The sequence below is a fragment of the Lepidochelys kempii genome, chromosome 3 (assembly GCF_965140265.1).
Source record: "Lepidochelys kempii isolate rLepKem1 chromosome 3, rLepKem1.hap2, whole genome shotgun sequence".
Classification (NCBI taxonomy): Eukaryota; Metazoa; Chordata; order Testudines; family Cheloniidae; genus Lepidochelys; species Lepidochelys kempii.
In genome coordinates this window covers 16442161-16466669 of record NC_133258.1, presented here as the reverse complement: position 1 = coordinate 16466669, position 24509 = coordinate 16442161, and the positions used below count along the sequence as shown (strand labels likewise).

Sequence of the window (24509 nt, the reverse complement as noted above, 5' to 3'; positions counted from 1 at the left end):
AGGAGGGTTCCCTCCTTCCCTTGGCACCTGATCAGAACGTATGAGCAAAGCTCTCAGCTCCTGAAGTGCGGCTTTCTTTCACAGGATATTCCCCTGTGCAGACATAACTCTTCAAGGTCTTGTCTCACAAAATCATTGTACAACCGTGGTTCACTCTTAACCTTTAAAACTCTCAGTATCAAGTTTGAACTTTAACAGCACTGGGGTTGTGCTCTATAAACTTAATTGACTTGTCGTATGCAAATCCTGCCAACTATGCCAGTGTCAAGTTGTCCTGCAGTGGCCCAAGAAAGCATGAGTATCAACCTCAGTGCAGACTCTTCGGAAGCAGGGCACACATGCCAAACTGGTTGTGAGTTCTATATTTAGACTTCACTAACCAGTTATCAAGTATAAACTCTTCAGGTACTATCACAGTCTTAACGTGGAGTCACAGACAGTCCCCTTGGATACCCCGGTCTATCTCGCCACCCAGGTAAGCCAATCTTTGTGACAGATGGTCCCTTACACCATGCATGAGAGCAATCCACAGGTTACTCTCAGTACCAAAAGACCAGTCACTTACCCCACGTCAATTGCAATTTAGATCTCACACCAGAGACAATCCTATCATAAACTAAAGATTTATTAAATAGGAAAAGGGAATGAAAGTTATTGATGGGGTTAAAGCAGGTAAACATACCTACACAAATGAGTTACAATCTTACATCTTCACTCTGGGGATCAAATTTTAAATGACAGAACTCCCATTGATTCCAGTTGGGGCCAGGATTCTACCCTGTGTAGACAAAGCCAGTGTTATAATCACCCCTTTTAGAGATGTCATCCTATATTCTTAGCCAAATAAACAAAGTCCCCTGGACGTCAGGGGGAATTACATATGTAAGAGGCTGGAAGAATAAACTTTTTTTATTTGGGGGCTTGGGTGTAGCTGGGAGCTGGGTTTTCATGATTTTGCACAAACAGTGTAATAAGGATGTGAATGCACAGGAATAAAAAAACTAGCACAAACCCATAGTATTTGGGTGAGAATTTCTTGTTACCTTGGGCATTTGGAAGTGTGTGAATGTTGTGATGGAGGGAAAGTCCTTGCTGAAATCCACTCACCCTGGTAACGAATCATAGAAAGTCACTTTCTTCTAATATTGACTAAAGGAACTGCATTAGAATAAGGAAAACAGTATTATCCCTAAAGCCACTCTGTCCCATTTTTTGTTCCACTGTAAAGCTTCTGCCTACATCCTTCTCCAACTCCCTCCTGTGTGGGTTCAGGTGACAGGCTTATACAACCAGTACATCTGGGGTACACACCCTGCCGTGTACACATTGTACACAGTAGGTTGCAGGGCTGATACTAGCAGGTTTACCATTGCTATGGAGGGATGGGGTACATGGTGTTAATGGACTGGAAGCCAGAGATCTGTGAGCAGGTAAATTACAGGCAGCAGGGAAATATATGCCACTCATAGATAGGGAAAAGCCTGAAGGGACTGAAACTTAATGCTAGCTGCCTTAAATGCCTCCTCCCTCCCTCCCGCCCAAGGGCAAGGGCTCAGTAACACATACAGAAGAGGCTAACCTGGCTCTTAGTTCCTGTAATTCCATCTGGTGCTGGCTTCTTGGGGAATTGGACCCCAGCAGCTTCTGGGAGGTGGTGAGAAGTGAGCCCTAAGCTGTTGCGGGAGGGGAGAGAGGGAGCACTGACTGCACCACAGTGAGCTCGTTAGCAGGATTGTGCTAGTGTGGTTCCTATCTGCCCAGCACAGCTGCCGCAAGAACCAGAGGGGGTGGGGGGTCCTTTTATTTGCAGGAGGAAATATAAGCAACTTAATGTTCTTCCCTACAACTTTTCATCACCGCCCACCTCATCGTTTCCACAGGTGTCTCAGGACTTTCAGAGCCTATTGCAATGATTATTGCAGCCCTTGTTGCCTTCTCTCCCCCCCCCCCCCCACCCTTCATATATGTTCCTGCTCCAACACTCTTCCTATCTCCTCTTGCATTCTCCTCGGTGTGCCGCCTTTCCCACACCACCCCTTGTGGTCGGGACTCCCTTCCTCTTTCACACCTGGCAACTATCCTCCCTCTGCTCAAATCCCTCCTCAAAAGACACCTGATCCACTGAGCATATTCCTCAGAGACAAGTGAGTGTGGGTGCATCTGTAGTGGGGGGGGCACCTCCACCCCTTTCTGGTGATTATTTCTAGAGTGTCATAAATGTGCCTCTTGCTTCACGGGCAAAGATAAAGAGAAGGGGCCTGATCATCCACTCTGTAACACCTGTGCAGTTACATTGGTGTCACAGGGTGGACAACCCAAGCCAAGGTCTCTGCCACAAAGGGCCGACAATCCGAACTTAGACAGAACTCACCATCGAAGCACAACAGACCGCGGTGGGGCGGGATGCAGGACAGAGTGGCTGTATGTCCTTGTAAATCAGGAGTGTGGCCTCGATGAAGCCTACTGTCTGTCCAGCAAAGCTTCCTGTCTTCCCCCATGCCTCTGCTCTGCCCCACATGTTCACCCAGCTCCAGGGGGTACCAGGGTCTCACTGTCCCTCCAGGCAGTGGTGTGACAGCCAGGTCAGCAAGCATTGCCACCATGTGCAGATGGCCACTGCTCTGGCCTTGGCCAATGACCGCTACACCTCACTGTCCTGCAGCAGAGGGAAGTGCCAGAGTGTGGCAGAGTATGGAGGGAGTAGAAGAGCCTGTTTTGGGGAGAGAGGAAGTGGACACAAAGGTCAGAGGGTCAATTCACAGTTGCCTTGTGCCCCCCTCCCCCCCCGGCAATACTCCTGATGCTAGAAGCCCTCTTGGAACCAATTCTGTAATCCCCAGCCCCATCACACAAGAGTGCCCAGTACAGGGGACATGTCAGATGTGGGGGGCTGGGGGGGGCCTGTGGTCATACCTGCCTGGCTATTCCCCAGCTGCCACAAGGACCACTGGGGCCTCAGTGACCTGTGTGCAATTTAAGGCTGCTCAAAGCAGTGCTGGGGACTCGCCTGGCCTACAGCAGCCCCAGAATCAGGTGGAGGGGTAGCCCCAAAGCTGGGTGCCTGTGATGGACTCTGAACTGGCCCAAAGATTCAGGGGGTGGGTGAGTGAGTGTGATAGGAAGGGTGAGACTGAATGTGGACAGAAAACCCCAGGGACAAGGAGGGGAAGAAACTGCAGGGACAAAAGCAGGAGTGCATGGAGAAAGATAGGACATGGAGCAGAGGAACTGAAAAGGAGCGGGAACTGCAGCTGCAGGATAGAAAGAAAAATCTGGCATTGTGGGGGAAGGGTCTGGGAAAGGGGTGGGAAGGGGGAAACTAATATGTCCTGTTTTCTAATTATAAAAGGGGGTGGGGTTTTGCTTGGCTAAGGAGGGGAAGAGGCAGGAGGGGGACCCTTTTCTTTTTCCTCTCCTCCCTCCCTTCCCCACCTCCCTAACCCAACCTCCAAAGCCATCCCCTGTCTCCTTTAAAAATCTGGTCACCCTCGGGGAGGACAGGGTGTCCCAAAGAGGTAAAGACCCTGCCCACTGGGAGTCCTATATGTCTGGCATATAGAATGCTGGGCCTCTGCCTGCGTTGTGTACAGGGTCATGTGCACTGAGGCCTCTCCACAAAGAACAATAGGAATGATTGCATTTCACTCAGCTATGGCACAGGAGTGGACAGTGAACACGCTGATACCTTGTTTGATTTGGAGGATGGCCTGAGTGAGAAACGTTTCTCTCTGTCCCGAAGGTAGATAAATATTCAGGAGCAAGTCCCTCTCTACCTGGACGTGTATCACTCCTGTTCCAATTCTGTTTTAATCCTCTGGTGGCGCACCAGAGCCCCCAAAGTAATGAGACAAAGAAGTGCAGGACTGGAAGAGTCCTCAAGAGGTGATCTCGTCTAGTCTCCTGCGCTCAAGGCAGGACTAAGTAATAACTAGACCATTCCTGAAAGGTGCTTGTCTATCCTGTTCTTAAAAACCTCCAGTGGCGGTGTGACGTTGCCCAGTGTACAATCTAGACTACTGCACAGCTGTGTCCCCTCAATTCTCCAACCTAAGGTGCCTTTTACACACTTCACTGTCAGAGCAACCACTCCAGGTCTGCTCACACATAGACTTTAGAAAGTAAGCTGAGTTATATGAGTGCTCCAGTCAGCCACTCCTGAATTATATTGCTGAGAGACACCAGCAAATTTCCAGTTCCCATTCTAGTTCCAGTGTTACACTGTTGACTCATATTTAGCTTGGATCCACTATGACCCCCAGATCCCTTTCTGCAGTACTCCCTCCTGGGCAGTTCATTTCACATTTGATTGTTTCTTCCTAAGTGTAGTACTCCACATTTTTCCTTATTGAATTTCATCCTATTTACTTCAGACCATTTCTCCAGTTTGTCCAGATCATTTTGAATTTTAATCTTATCCTCCAAACCACTTGCAACCCCTCCCAGCTTGGTATCGTCCACAAACTTTATAAGTGTGCCCTTTATACATTTTATCTAAAGCATTGATGAAGATATAGAACAGAACCAGACCCAGGACCTGTCCCTGTGGGACCCCACTCGTTATGCCTTTCCAGCTTGACTGTGAACCACTGATAACTACTCTCTGGAAACAGTTTTCCAATCAGTTGTGCACCCACCTTATAGTAGTTCCATCCAAGCTATGTTTCCCTAGTTTGTTTATGAGAATGTCATGTGAGAAAGTATCAAAAGCCTTACTAAAATCAAGATACACCACATCTACTGCTTCCCCCATTCTCAAGTCTGGTTCCTCTGTCAAAGAAAGCTATTAGGTTGGTTTGACATGATTTGTTCTTGACAAATGCATGTTGACTCTTACTTATCACCTTATCATCTTCTTGGTGTTTGCCAACTGATTGCCTGGTTATTTGCTACATTTTCTTTCTGGGTACTGAAGTTAAATTGACTGGTCTGTAATACGCCTTATTTCCCTTTTTATAAATTGGAAGAGGGCAAATATAATGCCAGTCTTCTGTAATCTCTTCTGTCTTCCATGATTTTTTGAAGATAATCGCTAATGGCTCAGATATCTGCTCAGACAGCTCTTAGAGCGTGTTAGTAGGTATTTCTTGAGGCCCTGCTGACTTGAAGACATCTAACTTGTCTAAGTAATTTATAACTTGTTCTCTCCCTATTTTAGCCTCAGATCCTACTTGATTTTCACCGGCATTTGCTGTTAGACATCTGATTGCTTCTAACCTCTTTGGTGAAAACAAACAAAAAAGTATGCCATTTCCACATTTTCTGTTATTGTCTTTGCCCTCTCATTGAGTAAAGAGCTAATGCTGTCCTTGGCCTTCCTCTTGCTTCTAATGTATTTGAAGAAAGTTTTCTGGTTACTCTTTATGTCTCTAGCTAGTTTAATCACATTTAGTGCCTTGGCCTTTCTAATTTTATCCCTACATGCTTGTGTTATTTATTTATATTCAGTTCCTTCATAATTTGACTTAGTTTCCACTTTTTGTAGGACTCTTTTTTGAGTTTCAGATCATTGAAGATCTTCCGGTTAAGCCAAGGTCATCTTTTGCCATACTTCCTGTCTTTCCTGTACAGGGAGCCAGTAAATCCTTGGGAGCCCATTGCCAACTGTCTCCACATATCTATTCAGGGGACACCATCATAGGGTCTAATCACATCAGCCACACTATCAGAGGCTCGTTCACCTGTGCCTCTACCAATGTGATATATGCCATCATGTGCCAGCAATGCCCCTCTGCCATGTACATTGGCCAAACTGAACAGTCTCTACGCAAAAGAATAAATGGACACAAATCAGATGTCAAGAATTATAACATTCAAAAACCAGTCGGAGAACACTTCAGTCTCTCTGGTTACTCGATTACAGACCTAAAAGTAGCAATTCTTCAACAAAAAAACTTCAAAAACAGACTCCAAGGAGAGACTGCTGAATTGGAATTAATTTGCAAACTGGACACCATTAAATTAGGCTTGGGAGTGGATGTGTCATTACACAAAGTAAAACTATTTCCCCATGTTTATTTTTGCCCCTACTGTTCCTCACACGTTCTTGTCAACTGCTGGAAATGGCCCATCTTGATTATCACTACAAAAGGTTTTTTTTCTCTCCTGCTGGTAATAGCTCACCTTACCTGATCACTCTCGTTACAGTGTGTACGGTAACACCCATTGTTTCATGTTCTCTGTGTATATAAATCTCCCCACTGTATTTTCCACTACATGCATCCGATGAAGTGAGCTGTAGCTCGCGAAAGCTTATGCTCAAATAAATTTGTTAGTCTCTAAGGTGCCACAAGTACTCCCTTTCATTCTAATGGGACTCTTGTAGCTCCTAGAGAGAGTGATGGCCACTTGAGCTTGTGGCTGATTTTGCTTGTTTTGTTTTAAAAAAATCATCCTTATCCGAGCACATACAATTCCTGGCTGAGATTTTGTTTTTCAAAGCTGCCTAGTGGATTTAGCAACATAACTGCCATTCATTTCAGTGGCTAGCTCCCTTCTTCAGGTTTGGAATTCCAACCCTGGATAGAGTTGGTGGAAGCACAGGAACATTCTTTGCAAAAGCTTTCATGAAATATTGTCCACTTTTGCCACTGGAAAATTTTGAAACTTTGATTGGCCTGAACCCAAACTCCAGAATGGAACACTTGTGATGTTGGAGAAAATTTGGATCTGGATCTGAACTTTGAAGCTATTTCCTGTCTCTATAATTGGCCAAACCAAAATCCTTGATTTAAACACCCCAGACTTCAGGAAAGTTTGGATCTGAATATGAACTTTTTGGGTCTCCACCTGTTATTTACCAGGGTACTCAGTCTCACATCTTCAGAGAGGGACTCCGCCAGAAGTGCTTAGGTAGTAACAATAAGAAGGTGCTCTTTAAGGGCCTGTTCACCCTCCAATTTTTGCTTAAGTTTGTAATAGTTGCTGCCATGGTTGGCTCTAGACATGGCTTTTGCCTGCACGCAGGATGGGTAGCACTTGGCTGTAGCTGCTTGGTTGTATCAGAGGCCTGCAGCATGGACTAGCTTTCCAAATATAAGTGCTGGAGATGGGTCCAGCCACACCTGTGCCATAATTAAGTAGCTGGTTCCAGCTGAGGGGACTGGACTTAGGAGGGTCAGGTGATACCTTAATGGACAGCTGGGCCTTATACAAGGACAGAGAGATCAGTCTGGGTATGGAACCACAGAGAGTAGGTAGGGTCCTGTGGAAGGCCCTGAGCTAGGGCTCTGTAGAACCAGCTTGAGGACTACACCAGAACAAGGAAAAGAGTCTCAAAGGCAACCCAGCAAAGGCTGGGAACAGGGCCCAGAGGGCAGGCTGAAGAAACACTATAAAAGGGCAGAAGAACCTTTTGGTTTGTTTGGGATGCCTTAGTTGGACTTTTGCTCCTCCCAAAAGGGTTTTTGGTTATGTGTGTTTAGCACTTGGCCCTAAGGCTTAGCCACATCTCCAGCACAGACTGATGTCTAGAAAGTTGAGAGGACCAACTTCCAGGAAGGAAACTGTGGCAGGAGGTGCCAGCTTTGCCAAGTTTGGATAGCATGAGCAACTAGGGGGCAGCCATGCCCTATAATAACCAGACCCATGGTCATTCCTGTATAACTGGTTTAACCTCTCAGTTCTGTGTGGCACGATATCCCAGAATGTGCTGCTAATGCTGCTCTGTGTACGTGTCCTCTGAACGCTCTATCCCCTGAGGAGGCAATGCAGAATGAATGTAGATTTTCCTAGAATGCACTGATAAAATACAGGTAAACAGTGTGGCTGCATCCACATGGTCTGAATGGCAGGAAAGCTGTTCTGCGGACATAGATCAAACAGTGGTGCTTGCAAAATGGCCACTGTCAAGGTTCCTTCCGCACTCTGAACTCTAGGGTACAGATGTGGGGACCTGAATGAAAGACCCCCTAAGCTTATTCTTACCAGCTTAGGTTAAAAGCTGCCACCACCAAAGTGTTACACAAAGAACAGGGGAAGTGCCCACTTGGAAACGTCTTCCCCCCCACCCCAAATATCCCTCCAAGCACTACACCCCCTTTCCTGGGGAAGGCTTGATAAAAATCCTCACCAATTTGCATAGGTGACCACAGACCCAAACCCTTGGATCTTAAGAACAATGAAAAAAGCAATCAGGTTCTTAAAAGAAGAATTTTAACTAAAGAAAAAGTAAAAGAATCACCTCTGTAAAATCAGGATGGTAAATACCTTACAGGGTAATCAGATTCAAAACATAGAGAATCCCTCTTGGCAAAACCTTAAGTTACAAAAAGACACAAAAACAGGAATATACATTCCATTCAGCACAACTTATTTTATCAGCCATTTAAACAAAACAGAATCTAACGCATATCTAACTAGATTGCTTAGTAACTCTAGTAACTCCAGGAGTTCTGACCTGGATTCCTGCTCTGGTCCCAGCAAAAGCATCACACAGACAGAGAGGACCCTTTGTTTCCCCCGCTCCAGCTTTGAAAGTATCTTGTCTCCTCATTGGTCATTTTGGTCAGGTGCCAGCAAGGTTATCTTAGCTTTTTAACCCTTTACAGGTGAAAGGGTTTTTCCTCTGGCCAGGAGGGATTTAAAGGTGTTTATCCTTTCCTTTATATATATGACAGCCACGCTGTGAACAGGTTACAAAATCATGGTTGGCTTTGTAATGCGGATAGACTCCTAGGAGGCCTTTGGTGATTTATCTAGTGATGGGGAACCCACAAAAGGTTTGGAGATTCAGTTCAGTTCGGATAAGCACCCAAAAATGAGGATGGTTAGGCTAAAAGGGAAGAAAAAAAGGTCACAGTTTGAGCCTAAAAATCTGTTTCAAGTGATGGGTGAAGATGGGTCTGTTGTTATTGCTAGTTTCAAGCACAAAAAAAAATTGAGATGAGCTCAAACCAGTTACTTCACCTTTACTGTGTATTTTCTCTTTTTGTTGACTTTAGCCTAACACTGAACACTAGCTTAATTTGGTACGTCTTTGTGATGGTGATAAAAATAACTGAACTAATCTCATTAAAATGTCTCTCGCTTAATATATTTAGCAGACAATCCGGTCTACCTTTTGTAATATTTTTTACCAAGAATCACATGCTTTATATCATCCTGTCATTGATGCTGCCTGATCTTAACTTTCACTCTGGCTGATACTTTACAAAAAGTCCACAGTGCTTACAAAGTTTCCCGGGATATGTTTGTATTCTCTTTGCAGATAATTGTGATTCCAAGGGGTTCTCTTTCTTCTGTCAGGAAACTGAAGTGAATCTTGAACATCTTGCAACCTCTTGGTTTCAGTGACGTGGATGACAAAAAGGTTGCAGACAAGATTGATTCTTTTCCTTTCTTTTTTTTTCTTTTTTTTTTTTTTACATTGCTTGAAAATAGGTTGAATCTTCTGGCATTTCCTTGAGATGGAAACCAGTGGAGGCTGGTGTCATCTAACAGGGAGGAAGGCAAAACAGACCCACTAAAGGCTGAAAGTGATCATACTGTCCCTGGGGGACTTCCACTGAGGGAAGAATAGGGCAAGCTGATATTGACCACTAGAAGTTAGTGCTGCTGATATAGGTGCAGTCTCATGATTCAAACTGTAATGCTGCATCGTTAAGAAAGCACAGAGATCTTGATCCTAGTGGAATCCACTGGTGAATGTGTGTGAGACAAGGCCCCCTATTTGCTCATTCCTCAGAGGTTTTGAGTCTCTTACAGCCCTAGATAGGGCACCTGGATGCTTTAGCTCAAGCTGTAGCAGCTTGTGCTTTTTAACTTGAAGTCCTCAGTTCAATCCGCATGTGTTGGCTAAGATGATAGACATCGCACTAACACAGGCCACAGCAGGCAGCCCAGGGTTGCAAGCATGAGTGGAGGTACCAAGACTGAGATTTCAATGGGAATTGTCCATCCAAATTCCACAGGCAGCTTTGAGAAGTCACAGCTCCCCAGATGTAGATGTCTATGGTGAGCCCTTTGCTTGGACTCTCCTTTACTTTCAAGAGTTTAGGGTAATAAAGGATCAGGTGTCACTGGGGTGTAAGCAGGGTCTTGAGCAAGCCAATGGGACTTGGTTACAAGTTCTCCTCTTAGACCTTACCTCTCCCACTATTAAGCAGGGGTAACTTGGGGCTAGATTCACAAAAAGTTTTAAGTACCTGTCACAGTTAGAGGCCTAAATCCCAGACTCAGGCCCTATTGGGGTTCACAAATCCCACGTCAGCTGCTGCTGAACCATGCAGGTTCCTAATCTCACCCAACGCTTAAGGTTTTGCAGTAAAGGTTCCCTAGGCACCTGTTTCTGCCTCTTAGCATGTGCACTGCATCTGGTTATTTAAGTCCTAGAGTGATGCACCAACTAGGGGAAGTTCTGCATTCTTCTGCCTATGGGGCCTGACCTGGTAAACATGCTCAGAACTCAGAACCAGACTGGACCCCACGTGCAAACTCATGCACAGCAGCTGGACCTCCCTTGTCACTTTTATCCTAGCACTTAGTGTCCTGTGGTGTGTGCGAGATCCCTGGTTCAAGTCCCGCCTCCATCTGAGAAGGAACTTGAACAGGCATTTGCGACCTCTCAGGCGAGTACTCTGATGGCTGACCTACAGGACGTTCTAGTCTGGAGCCTTCCTCAGTCTCTCCTGTGGAAGCTGTTCCACTGCGGATAAATAATTGCAAAAGTCATTGGGCTGGAGAGAGAGGGAGAGAGCACAAGAATGAGAATGACTCCGTAGCCTGAGGGCTAGCACAGGCAATGGGAGTAGGGGCTCCTGTGGTTAGAGCAATCACCTGAGAGGTGGCAGATCCCTGATCAAACCCTGTTGCCTGAGGAAGAGAGACTTGGAAGCAGAGGTGTGCCACATCCCAGCTGAATATCCTACTCACTGGGATAAGTTATTAAGGAGCTGCTTCTGAAGCTTCCCTTAACAACCCCCTAGCTTATTGTGAAAGTGGCATAGGTGCTTAGTGCCAAGAGAGGGTTTGCAGCTGAGAATCCCAAGAAGAAGGCGGCACCTCCATGCAGCCTGGATTTAGGTGCCAAACTCTCTGAGAGAGTGGGGCTTAGCATCCACTCTTCTGGCTGGCATCTCCTATTGGCTAGCTTGGGCAGGGAGCTGGATAGCATCGTGGCTTTTGTGAATCCCCTTTTGTGAATCCCATTCTGAGGTGCTTGTCTCTCCCCATTCATTGTACAGGAAGCTTAGGCATCTACCCCGGGCTATTTGAATCCCAGGGATTTTTTCTAGGTGCCTAAAAGTTAGTTGTAGCTGATGCCACACCTATGTTTCTTTGTGAATTTAGCATTTGGTGTCTGTGGAGCAGCAAATGCCATTAATGCAGGATTGAGTGTCTCTGGGCTCCTTGTGTTGCTCATCGCTTTTATGTGTTGGGTTTATGCTGGAACCCACCATAGCTGTTCTCTGCTGGCTCAAACTCCAAAGCTCAGCACATGTAGAAACGTACACTAGGTATGTAAAAATATCTGCCTCAAAGGAAGAACTACTGACTCAGTTAAAGAAACACAGGAGATGGCTGAGAAAAACACTGACTAACAAGATAAAAAGTTGCAAGGTTATTTCTGAAGCATTTCTAATATGTATTTTCTATAGGGTCAGGTGTCTTTTAAATAGATGTGCAGTACATTTTACTGAACAGAGGATTAAAAAGTATATTAAGGTCCATATTGTCTATTACAGAGGCTGCTCACAGGTAAGGAGACAGGAAACACTATGAGATTGTTGTAGGGAACATAGGTCGTATTTGGATTTAGGCCTGAGTCACTGTAGTTGGCCAAAAGTATCTGAAAGTTGCATTTAGAAACTAGGAGATGTCCAGAGCAGCTTTCTGGCTTATAGTAAAATGGGTGTTAGGGTAAGGTCACTTACTGGCCCTAGACTCTGCCCCTGCCTCTGAGTTTCTTCCCCAGTTTTGTACTTAACTCACTGTTACGAGGGCGTGTGGGAATGAGTGAATGTGGAATGCGAACAGTCATTAGTTATATTTAAACAATGAAGACATTTATGTCTTGGGCCTAAGCGGAAGTTTGCCTACCATCTCCTTATTACATGGTATCTTCTTGCATCCTGTTTTTGGTTGCCCTTCGCAGTAAACTGCTCTCAGACATGTACATTCTAACCTGGAATCTTCAATATGACTTCAAGGTCCAGATGCCAAGTCATTGGTCCACACTGAACTGTAGGCAACATGCTGGAACCCCTAACTGGACAAGGGTCCCCTGGGGTGGAGCAGAGGAGTCACTGATTCCTACCAAAGATGCCAACTGTGCAAGAAGGAAGGGAAGCGGGTGGGGAGACTCTTTCGCATCAACCTGAAGTTGTGTCCTGCTCTCTTTCTTGGACCGGCCATCCAGAGAAGGAGATATGAAAGACTCTGACGACTGGCAAAGCCAAGCCTGGAGCCTATAACAAAGAGAGAGGAAAAAGCTGAACTTTTCCCCACCACATGTGCAACAGCTCCAAACTACATCTTATCAATAAAGATAATGGTAAATATCAATCTACTTCCAAGGCCAGTCAGATAAACTTAAAACTTTGAGAAGAAGATGTGAAAATCCCTTTGTAGAGCAGTGTAAGGATCAGATCACTCCAGTGTCCACTAGTGTGTGTGCATGTGTGTTGTGTGTCTTTCTGTGTCACACTAAGTGCTTCTCAGAGTTGACACTAAAACCCCTAAGTCTGTGAACAGGAAGAGATCTCTGTGTTAAAGCAGTGTCATTCTAAAGCTGCTAAAAGTGTAGGACTCTAGAAATCATTCTGTGTCTATGCCAGACTGCCAGAAAGATGCAGTCACTGTGTTAAATTGTGGAGAGGGAATAGGCTAGATCAGTAGATCAGCCTTTCCAGGCTACTGTTCCCCTTTCAGGAGTCTGATTTGTTTTGCATAACCCAAGTTTCACTTCACTCAAAAACTCCTTGCTTAAAAAATCAGACACAAAAATACAGAAGTGTCACAGCACACTATTACTGAAAAATTGCTGACTTTCTCATTTTTACCATATAATTATAAAATAAATCAACTGGAATATAAATATTGTACTTACATTTCAGTGGATAGTATATAGAGCGGTATAAACAAGTCATTGTCCGTATGAAATTATAGTTTCTACTGACTTCACTAGTGGTTTTTATGTGGTCTGTTGTAAAACTAGGCAAATATCTAGATGAGTTGATGTACCGCCTGGAAGACCTCTGCATACCTCAAGGGGTTCACGTACCCCTGGTTGAGAACCACTGGGCTAGATAAACAAAACTTTCATGTGATTTCTGTGACTGGTGAGCTTAATGGGACAAATCAGCTAGAGGAGGAAGTTACCAGGAAATCATTTTCAGAGCTGTGATTCCCCAAAGCTAAGGCAAGGAATAGCATCTGCATTTAACAAGACTCGTAGCTAAATAACTTAAATCAAAGGGAAATGCTTTTCCCCTTAGCATTCCTGTAAGACCTTAAGAGAATTGGTTTTCTTAACTTGTTCATTACAATTTGATTTAGTTACTAATTGTAGTAATTGGTGAGACAGATAAATTGAACCATTGACTTATTGATTGTATTTTAATTAAACCTTAATTTGACTGTTGCATTGTGCCATTGTAAATTAGGTTAGGAAAACTGTTAGATTAGCTAGTGACCTATTTTGCTTGTTCTAGAACTGCTTACTTAGTCTTTTTAATAAATTTATAAAAGATGCCCTGAACTGGTTTCTCTTCAAAACTTCAACACAGACAACATGACCTACATAGAAGATAACAGTGAAATCATTTAAAATAATTCTTGAGCCCATCCTATATTTTAATTACTTACAAAATGCTCCATTATCTCTCTCATTGTATTTGTGGAGTTTCCTTTGAATTCTTGCTTTAGGGGCATGAGTGATTTCCCCCGAAGATCAAGCAGGGAGTTCTGACCCACAGACACCTCTGAGACAGGATCAGCATAAACCTACCGGTTAAAGTCCCATGGGTTTGGAGGTGGAGGGGGACAAAGCCAGAGAATGTGTCCATCACCCCTGTCTCACTCCTCCAGCGTTCCCCCTCCTCAGCTTCAGAAGGGCTTCAGAGGAGAAAGTGGAAACAATGCCTAAAGAAGGTCAAAAGATCAGAGGAAAGTGGACAGGGCCCTGGCCTGGGAGTCAGGAGATCTGGGTTCTATTTCCAGCCCTGCCAGTGATCTTGGGAAAGACACGCTGAACCTCTGTGCCTCTTTCCCCGTCAGTAAAGCAGGGCTAATAATACTTATGTCCCTCTGTAAAGCACTTGGAGATCCCTGGGTAGAAAGTGCTACACAACCACTTAGTATTATTTTTATTTTCATGAGAAACATGAGCAAGAAATAGCAATTAACTGTGTCCTGATAAATGTAATATAATCTATGTGGGGGGAATTATAGTCTGAAACTAGAAACAGCTGGTATGAAATTAGGAATAGCATAATGTAGTTGCATGTCAGAAATATATAATAGCAATGGCTTTTGGAAGGATGGTCTTTTGGTTAAAGAATTGGTGTGAGACTCAAGAGACCTGGGTTCAAGACCTATCTTTGCCATATACTTATACTTCCTGTATAAATTTGGGCGAGTCGCTTAAACTCTATGCCTCTGTTCACCATCTGTAAAATGGGGATAACAATATTGCCTTCCCCCTCCACCCACCTTTGCTTGAGACTGTAAGCAGTGACTCTCTCTTACTATGTGTTCAAACAGTGCCTAGCTCGATGGAACCCTGATCTCACCTGGAGCATGTAGGCAGTACCAGAATACAAATAAATAATAATAATGAAGTGTATTAAATTATGGAACCATTTCCCAAGGGCAATGATGGAAGCCTCATTGTTTGCATTGTTTAAAAGTAGACAGGGTCAAACACTTGATTCTGTATGAAACAGTCTTGCATTGTCAAGGAGGAGGTGGACAAGATGCCTTTAAAGGTGTTCACCATCTCTAATTTCTATGATTCTGTCTGAAGGATCTCACTATATTTTGATGACATAAGGGCTGGGATATCCTATAGTACATTAATGTAACAAATAGCCATTATCTTCCATTTTATGGAAGATACTGTACAGCATGATATATTTGTGCCTGTTCTGTTTCTTCTTTCAAAATGCTACCTTTCACTGAAAGATGGCTATCCAAAAGTTTCCAGTAACCTTGCAGTGCATTCTGCATAGTAAATCAATGGAATCTGAATTACAATACACTGTCTTTGGTAGCTGTTTTAGGCTGTGCTGCTGGAGTGTCCTGCTGTGACAGAAAACATTTGGCTATCAACACAGCATATATATGATCATGTATGACATTTGTCCCAATTTTTTTAAGTGGTGCAAGAAAGATTTTAAGTGTTCTGGCCCATCTGATGTTAATGGGATCTGCTTTGCTAACTCCTTAAATATCACTTTGGAAACTTACCCAATGTGTTTCAGAGTAACAGCCGTGTTAGTCTGTAACCGCAAAAAGAACAGGAGGACTTGTGGCACCTTAGAGACAAACAAATTTATTTGTAGCTACAGCTCACGAAAGCTTATGCTCAAATAAATTTGTTAGTCTCTAAGGTGCCACAAGTACTCCTTTTCTTTTTACCCAATGTGGTTGTTTGTGAGTACTGAGTATCATCTGCCTCAAAAAAGTAAAAGTAAAATAGCATTAAACATTTGATCTGAAATGATACGAACAACGATGTTCAGAGTCAAGACTGAAACAGCTGCCTTATCTTGCTCCTTCGTGTCCTGCCATCCCTGCTCATGTGACATTTGTAAGGATGGCCTTGGGTGATTTTAAAAGCTGGCTGGTGATTGCAATTTGAGTCCCTGCCACCTGGCCACGCCCTGTAAGAGGTTCTCTGCTGCAGGACTACGTCCTCCGCAGACCACAGGCAAAAGAAGCTGAGTTTCAGCCTTATCTCTGAGTTCCTGATATTTATTGAACGTGGGAGCAGCCATCCTGGAACACACCTTTGGTTCAGAAAGTCTGCTCTCTTTCTTCAGTGATTGATTTTTATAAGGGACAGAGAGAACTATTATGCTAATCTAGTCTGCCCTTCTGCATAGAACAGGCCACAGAATCTCACTCAGTGACTCCTCTATGTCGCCCAATTGCTTCTGGAAGTGGCTTCTATTGGATGCTTTAGAAGCTGAAAATCCCTCAGAATGTACCTGGCCATTTGCTGCTGCATAGGTGGGTGGGAAGGAGTAGATTCCTAAATTAAGCTATTGATCAGTTCATGCTCTGAAGCATCCAGATAATAGTTATATAGCTTGCAGTTCTGACTGCTATAATTCTAACTTGTCTTGTATCTGAGTGGCTTTAGATTTTTATATTTGTTTTAGATATGATAGAAACAAAATTAAAAATCTCTCACTCAGTTTATAAATGTGTCGGCACTTTTTAAAAAGTGTTATTTGGTACCTAGCAGCAATTTAGCGTCTTCTTGATTAACTAGGTTATTAATGCTGGGACCTTTTTAAATCCACCCTTCTGATGCATCCTGAGTCTGCATTTAGGACTGTATCCATTCCCCAGTGAAGTCAATGGAAGTTTCCCATTGTGCAGGAAGAGGGACCTTTGGAATTACCCACCACTAGAGATCTTTCAAAAGTCTTTGATGCTAAGAATTGAAGCATTTGAGCTTGGCAAGCTTGATGAAATAAATCAGTTTTCAATACATGGGACCTAATTCTGATCACACTTACACCAGTTTTACAGTACTGTGACTCCACTGACCTGATTTACACTGGAATAAGAGACCAGAATAAGGCCCATTCCTACAAAACACAAAAGGAGAATCTCCAACATTATGGACTAAAGCCGAGATTCTGATTTGGGTTACACCGATGTAGATCAATTCACAGATTCTGATCGCAATTACATGAGTGTAAACCTAGAGTAATTGTACTAAGCTCAGTGGAGTCACTCCAGATGTACATCTGGGTAACTAAGATCAGAATCAGGACCTAATTTTCTGTAAACATTTCTATTTATTTTTTAAAAGCAATGTCACAGTAGCAGGACATCACAAAGGTCCCAGAAGTTTAACTGTTCAAATTTGTCATACTCCAGTGACTGGAAATTTAGTTGTTGGTTGTTTTCAGGGCCGTCTCCAGGGGCCAGCTTTCCAAGCAGGTGCTTGGGGCGGCATTCAGATTGGGGCGGCTGTCCATTTCCCTCGGCAGCAATTCAACGGCCGTGGCAATTTGGCGGCGACTGCTTGGGGCGGCAAAATTGATAGAGCCGCCCCTGGTTGTTTTAAATCTGGAAAAGCTATCATCAGCTTCAGTGAGTGAGGAGCTTGCATGTCACATTTTAGTCCTCAAATATCTGAGTCTCTGATGAATATTCTGGCAGCCCCTTAATGGCTGCATGGAATAGCAAATGGGTCTACTAAAATTAAATAACATAGAGTCGTTGCAGAGAGCAGGGGCCTGACCCAAAGCCCAATGAAGCAAATGGAGAGCCTCCTATTGACTTAAATGGGCTTTGTTCTGGCCCTCAGTGTGTATATTTATAAAACCAAGAAAAAAAGATGTCCCTTTAGCTCTTAATAACCACATACTTCTCTTTCACTTTTCTCTTCAGGATGGAAGGAGCAGTTTTATTGGACACCAGCTTGGAGGGGTCATGGAGGTGCCAAACAGCAAGGACCAGAGAGTGAAGACAGCCAGAGCCATCCAGATCACCTACTACCTCCAGACCTATGGCTCTGTCACCCAGGGCCTCATTGGTGAAAAATGGGAGAGTGAATTCTGTAAACTGATGCGCAAGCTGCAGCTGGATCACCAAGATCTGCAGCTCTACTCGCTGGCATCCTTTAGTCTCTGGAAGGACTTCCACAAGACCAGCCTCCTGGCCAGGGGCAAGATCTTGGTGAGCCTGATGCTCATGCTACTGACTGCTACACTCTCGAGCTCCATGAAGGACTGCCTGCGCGGCAAACCTTTCCTGGGACTACTGGGGGTACTGACAATCTGCATCTCCAGCGTCACTGCGGCAGGGATATTTTTCATTACTGACGGAAAATATAACTCTACCCTGCTGGGAATCCCCTTCTTCGCTATGGGTAATTCTTTATCTTCATAATAATGGGATTAATGCAATTTAATGAGAGGATTGTAAATTACATCCCAGGGTATAAAGTGCAGAATTCACCTTCAGTGAAAGTCCAGGTCCTTTTCACCTTGTTAAACTGACCCATCCCTTACCAAAACAATTAAAAATTAAATGAAAATCCCAAACAAAACAAAGTAAGAGACAAAAAAAAAAAAGAGTGAATGACATTGTTGGAACCTCAGCCAATAGGAGAGCAGCAGTTGTATCAATCCCTGTTACAAAACAAAGGGGGACCTTGTTATTAAAAACTTGTCAGCTCAGCATAGAAAATGGATATTTGTTGATGTGTGTTTGACGGAGGGCCAGTGGGAAGAGTAAGAAGCGACTGTAGGGAGTGGCAGAGAAAATAATATGTAGCATCCTCTTTGGTGAGGCTTTCTCTTTCATTTGTGTGGGAGGTGGAGGAATAGTTTGGTTCATGAGTGGGATTGAGAGAGAGGCGATGACAGCCCTCGTGTCTGCCTGGCTGTAAGCACAGGGCCTGTCACTGTCTGTAGAGCATAATCCCCTGGCTTGTGAAATTTAGAGACCCTCTGCAGTGATTTGCTTGCGACACACCATGAGGCAGAAGTTTCAGCTAAAGAGCAAATGTCTGGACCCATTTTTGAAGGAAATTGTTTGTTTTAGTGCAGTATTTTAAGCGTATCTCAATTGCATTCGTTTAACTCTTTGATTGCAAGATTCCAGGCGAGGGAAGTAAGCTGAAGAGGGAGATAAAGCAGTATCCACAAAGATGCTGCCACCTCATTTCTCTGTGCAGTCAACAAGGTGAAACATTGTAGTCCCACTGCACAGTACCTTTGAACATTTGTGTTCCCATTCATCCTAGGTCTCAGTGGAAGGAGAGCGGCCCAACTTGAAAGGCTCCATTCTGCCTTTTGGATCTGAAGGAAATCTTGCCTGTGGGCAGAATGCTCTGTCCCATTCTCTTCCTGTTAGTTTCTTAAGCTGTGCCCATTCTGATGTTGTCTGAGCACCCAGTGCTCCTCTGGGTGAAAGTCCATGTGTGGACACATCACAGACTAGAGGGACCCAGTAGGAGGGGAAGCCATGCGGTTTTTCCTGGTCACCCAACTGCTGTGCAGTGTGAGTGTAGCCCTACAGCATAGGCAAAGTTCTTCCCCCATTGCATTCCTGTCGGAGGGGGAGAGCAGAAGAGACAGGATCAGGAGAGTGACTTAGGGATGTGTGTGGGAGGTGGGACAGAGTCAAGGCTGCTTGACAGGGGAATTGGAGTAGACTTTTGGGTGGAGAGAGTGTAGAACTGGGAGGGGGGCGGGGAGCCAGGAGAGGACCAACACAGAAGGGGCAGCGTTATGAGAGAGACAATCATGTCTGTGATTGTCTGTGGAGTGAGGGTGGGAGGCTGAGCTGGCGGGGGGAACAAGTGCAGAGCCAGAGGGGAGGGAAGAGGATAAGAACTGCTGACAGACTACATCATCTTATGCTGTTTGCGTGTCTGTACTCAAAATCAAGAGGCAGATTACAGAGGGTTAGGGTTAGCTACATCCACAGTGTGCATCCACCGGGGGGTTGAAAGGCACCTCCCTGCAGTTTTTTACTATTCTGCCAATTTCCCCATCCATAGCTCCAGAGCTCTTCGGTCCTGCATTCATGCTTTTGATGTAGAGCTCCCAGGCTCGGTCCTGGCAATGGGCCTGCCCAAGGAATCATAACACACGTCAAGGCACGTACAGGAATTTGAGGTGCCTGGTAGCTCTCTGGATCTAAAACCAAGAGACTGCTTGAGCTTTAGGCGGGCTCATACGTTGCTTTACATGATGCAGCCACAAGAGGGGGACAGAGTCTGACACTGGAATGAAACTGTGTTATAAAATGGATTGGGGTGCCTTAGTTTACCATTTAGGGTGGAGGACAGAACTCTGTTAGTTTGCTAGCCAGAGATTAAATGTAATTTTATGTTTATTTGCAGTTTTCTGGAGCTCACATCTACCAGAAAAGGGCTCTTTATGAAATTGCAAGGAAATATTCCATAGGATTACATTGTACTTGCTTTGGGTTTGGAGGAACTAAATAAATAACCTTTTTATGTATATTTCATCCAATAATTTCCAACTGATTTGTAGACATGATTAGATGAATGTTCACATGTCCCCGAGAGCTATAGTAGGTAAGTTTTATTTTTTCCAGAGGGATAAACTGAAAGACAAGAATTGTGACTTACCCAAGGACACATGGAGGCCTTCTCCTGCAGTCAGGTGCCTTCTACTCCCATTAATAACAGAGCCAGTTGATGATACAAAATACTTGTCATCAGGTACCCAGGACCACACAGGATTGGGCACATAATAAACCAATAGCAGAGCTTTGAACAGAACCCAGCAATTGCAGTTCACAGTCCTGAGCTCTAACCATTTAGATCTGGTCCTATATGGTCTCTTAGGTAGAAGAGTGTCCCAAATTGTGCTTCCACAGAGCTGTATGTCTGTACAGAGCATTAGTCCTGCCTGTGCTTTGGCCACTTCAGGATGCTCCTGTTCTCACTACTAGCAGCTCCTACCATCAATTTTGCCTCCTCATGCCCTCCTCCTTTTCTGTTGTGTTCTGCATTCACCTATTAAGAGCCATATCTGAAGCCCACTGGTATGGAAACACTCCCATTGATTACAGTGGGTTTGGGTCAAGCACTTAGACTGTAAATTCCTTGGGAGAGGAACGGTCCTCTATCGTATTGTTTGAACAGCACCCAGCATAATAGGCTTTTGCTCCAGATTGGAGCCTTTGGGTGCTAACATAATACAAATGAATAATACAGACAAACAGCTACATGAAAATAATGTTATTCAGGTTGCAAAGTCAAGGATTTGAGAATTCAGGAATGCTGGATTTATGCTTCCCTGTAAAACTTTCATTTGCACCCCTCACTCATCTACCTTGTGCACTGAATGAGGCCAGGGTCCTGTATGTTGATATATATTTATAAAGGCATGTGAACATGTAATTAATCACAAGGGGGCTGAATTAAAGGTTGCATGACATTTCTTAATGTTTAAGGGTTTCACTGTGTCAGTTAGATAATATTTTATGAACAGATCTTTTAAATGCAATTTACTAAGATGTTTTTAAAGGAAAAAGGTACAAAGAAATTATATTATGTATATACTGCACCATCTGCAAGGTTTCAGCCCTGAACCTGCAGAACAGACCATCACTTGAGCTGCAGGACTACCAACATTAATGGTTAGCAGGAATGGTTGTTATCCTGGAGGGGGGAATGCGCCATTGAGGCCACATGTAGTGTCCAAGTGATGGGAGTGGAGGGCTGGCCCAGCCTGGCTCTCTTCTTCACTCCCCCTGGAGGTGGGCAGCTCCTTCCCCAAGCCATCAGGGGAGGAAATTGGGACATTGGGGCCATATGACAGGTCTGATGGAAGAAGCCCTGTACAGCCTGACTCTTCCCCCCAGCACTTCCTGCCATCTGGGCAGTATCTGCTGCTGCTTCTTCGGAGGCAGCCTAGACAGGACTCTTTAGAATGTTTGTGTTTAGTGAGCATTGCAAAAAGCATTGCAAGACTCTTGTAACGGAAAGTGGTAGGCAACCTAGATAGAGGAGTCACCACCAGCTCCCCCTATAACAAAAAGGCACTGCTAAAATATTGGGTTTATTGGACAGACCTCCCCAGGGTGAGAGCTCTTTTGTTGTTGTTGATGTTCACTGGGTTTTGTTAACTGCTGTACCACCAGAAACACACAGTTTTGTGAATCCAGAATTTGGGACAGCTCTGCCTTGGATGTGATTATGACTTGACTTTTGGGACAATCAATTACTGGTTCTGCAGGGGACTAGCAGAAGTTTGACTGAATGTTGAACTCTTGGGGAGAAGGCACCAGAAGAGCTTTCCCAATAGTCAGGATTCTGGATTGTCTCTCATTTTATCAATTTTCTACAAATCTGGAGTATAGCTTGTCATGAGGCTGATTTTGTTATGGACCGTTGCACCAGAAAATCCCTAATAGATGGGTATTTAGGGCTAGGTAGTCAAAACATCGGTGTGCCTAAAAAATGTTCAGTTAGCTTTTCATATTTTCCTTTTAGGATTTAGGGTCATAACTCACAACACAATTTCAGAATTGTTATATGCATGCCAGAGGTATTCTTTTCCACGTCTAATTATCACAAATTAACATAACCAGATGGTTAAGGACACGATTGAGTCATTTTACCTCCCTCTTGTTGGTCTTAATGCATATGGACCAGATTGCTCTAACGAAGCTATACCAATTTGCGGCAGCTCCGGATTTCACCCTGTATTTTTGAAATTCACATATATTAACTGTATTGTTTTACAGGGTACTTATTCTCAGTCATATAGTGTTATATGGATTATTGGCAATTATAGGTATCAAAACCTATAACTGCAATGTAATAACAGTTTCAGAATAGCAGCCGTGCTAGTCTGTATTCTCAAAAAGAAAAGGAGTACTTGTGCACCTTAGAGACTAACAAATTTATTTGAGCATAAGCTTTCATGAGCTACAGCTCACTTCATCGGATGCATTCAGTGGAAAATACAGTGGGGAGATTTATATACATAGAGAACATGAAACAATGGGTGTTACCATACACACTATAACGAGAGTGATCACTTAAGGTGAGCTATTACCAGCAAGGGGGTGGGCGGGGAGGGGAAACCTTTTGTAGTGATAAGCAAGGTGGGTCATTTCCAGCAATTCACAAGAACGTCTGAGGAACAGTGGCGGGGGGGAATAAACATGGGGAAATAGTTTTACTCTATGTAATGACCCATCCACTCCCAGTCTCTATTCAAGCCTAAGTTAATTGTATCCAGTTTGCAAATTAATTCCAATTCAGCAGTCTCTTGTTGGAGTCTGTTTTTGAAGTTTTTTTGTTGAAGCATTGCAACTTTTAGGTCTGTAATCAAGTGACCAAAGAGATTGAAGTGTTCTCTAATTGATTTTTGAATGATATAATTCTTGACATCTGATTTGTGTCCATTTATTCTTTTACGTAGAGACTGTCCAGTTTGGCCAATGTACATGGCAGAGGGGCATTGCTGGCACATGATGGCATATATCACACTGGTAGATGTGCAGGTGAACGAGCCTCTGATAGTGTGGCTGATGTGATTAGACCCTATGATGGTGTCCCCTGAATAGATATGTGGACACAGTTGGCAATGGGCTTTGTTGCAAGGATAGGTTCCTGGATTAATGTTTTTGTTGTGTGGTGTGTGGTTGCTGGTGAGTATTTGCTTCAGGTTGGGGGGCTGTCTGTAAGCAAGGACTGGCCTGTCTCCCAAGATTTGTGAGAGTGATGGGTCATCCTTCAGGATAGGTTGTAGATCCTTGATGATGCGCTGGAGAGGTTTTAGTTGGGGACTGAAGGTGATGGCTAGTGGCGTTCTGTTATTTTCTTTGTTGGGCCTGTCCTGTAGTAGGTAACTTCTGGGTAATCTTCTGGCTCTGTCAATCTGTTTCTTCACTTCAGCAGGTGGGTATTGTAGTTGTAAGAAAGCTTGATAGAGATCTCGTAGGTGTTTGTCTCTGTCTGAGGGGTTGGAGCAAATGTGATTGTATCGTCGAGCTTGGCTGTAGACAATGGATCATGCGGTGTGGTCTGGATGAAAGCTGGAGGCATGTAGGTAGGAATAGCGGTCAGTAGGTTTCTGGTATAGGGTGGTGTTTATGTGACCATCGCTTATTAGCACCATAGTGTCCAGGAAGTGGATCTCTTGTGTGAACTGGTCCAGGCTGAGGTTGATGGTGGGATGGAAATTTTTGAAATCATGGTGGAATTCCTCAAGGGCTTCTTTTCTATGGGTCCAGATGATAAAGATGTCATCAATGTAGTGCAAGTAGAGTAGGGACATTAGGGGACAAGAGCTGAGGAAGCGTTGTTCAAAGTCAGCCATAAAAATGTTGGCATACTGTGGGGCCATGTGGGTACCCATAGCAGTGCCACTGATTTGAAGGTATGCATTGTCCCCAAATGTGAAATAGTTATGGGTAAGGACAAAGTCACAAAGTTCAGCCACCAGGTTTGCAGTGACATTATCGGGGATACTGTTTCTGACAGCTTGTAGTCCATCTTTGTGTGGAATGTTGGTGTAGAGGGCTTCTACATCCATAGTGGCCAGGATGGTGTTTTCAGGGTGGATTGTAGTTTCCTCAGGAAGTCAGTGGTGTCTCGAAGATAGCTGGGAGTGCTGGTAGCATAGGGCCTGAGAAGGGAGTCTACATAGCCAGACAATCCTGCTGTCAGGGTGCCAATGCCTGAGATGATTTCCAGGTTTATGGATCTTGGGTAGCAAGAATACCTCAGGTTGGGGTTCCAGGGGTGTGTCTGTGCAGATTTGTTCTTGTGCTTTTTCAGGGATTTTCTAGAGCAAATGGTGTATTTTCTTTTGGTAACCCTCAGTGGGATCAGA

The 24509-nt window shown here is 44.2% G+C and overlaps 1 protein-coding gene across 2 annotated transcripts in view; it reads left to right on the top strand.

Annotated features, from left to right (window-relative positions):
- Positions 1 to 24509, top strand: part of PTCHD4 (patched domain containing 4) — a 115818-nt gene that overhangs the window by 23009 nt on the left and 68300 nt on the right. For both annotated transcript variants that reach the window (XM_073335093.1, XM_073335091.1), the window contains exon 2: positions 17569 to 18049. In XM_073335093.1, coding sequence (XP_073191194.1) covers positions 17569 to 18049 — 481 coding nt within the window. The remainder of the gene's footprint in view (positions 1 to 17568; positions 18050 to 24509) is intronic.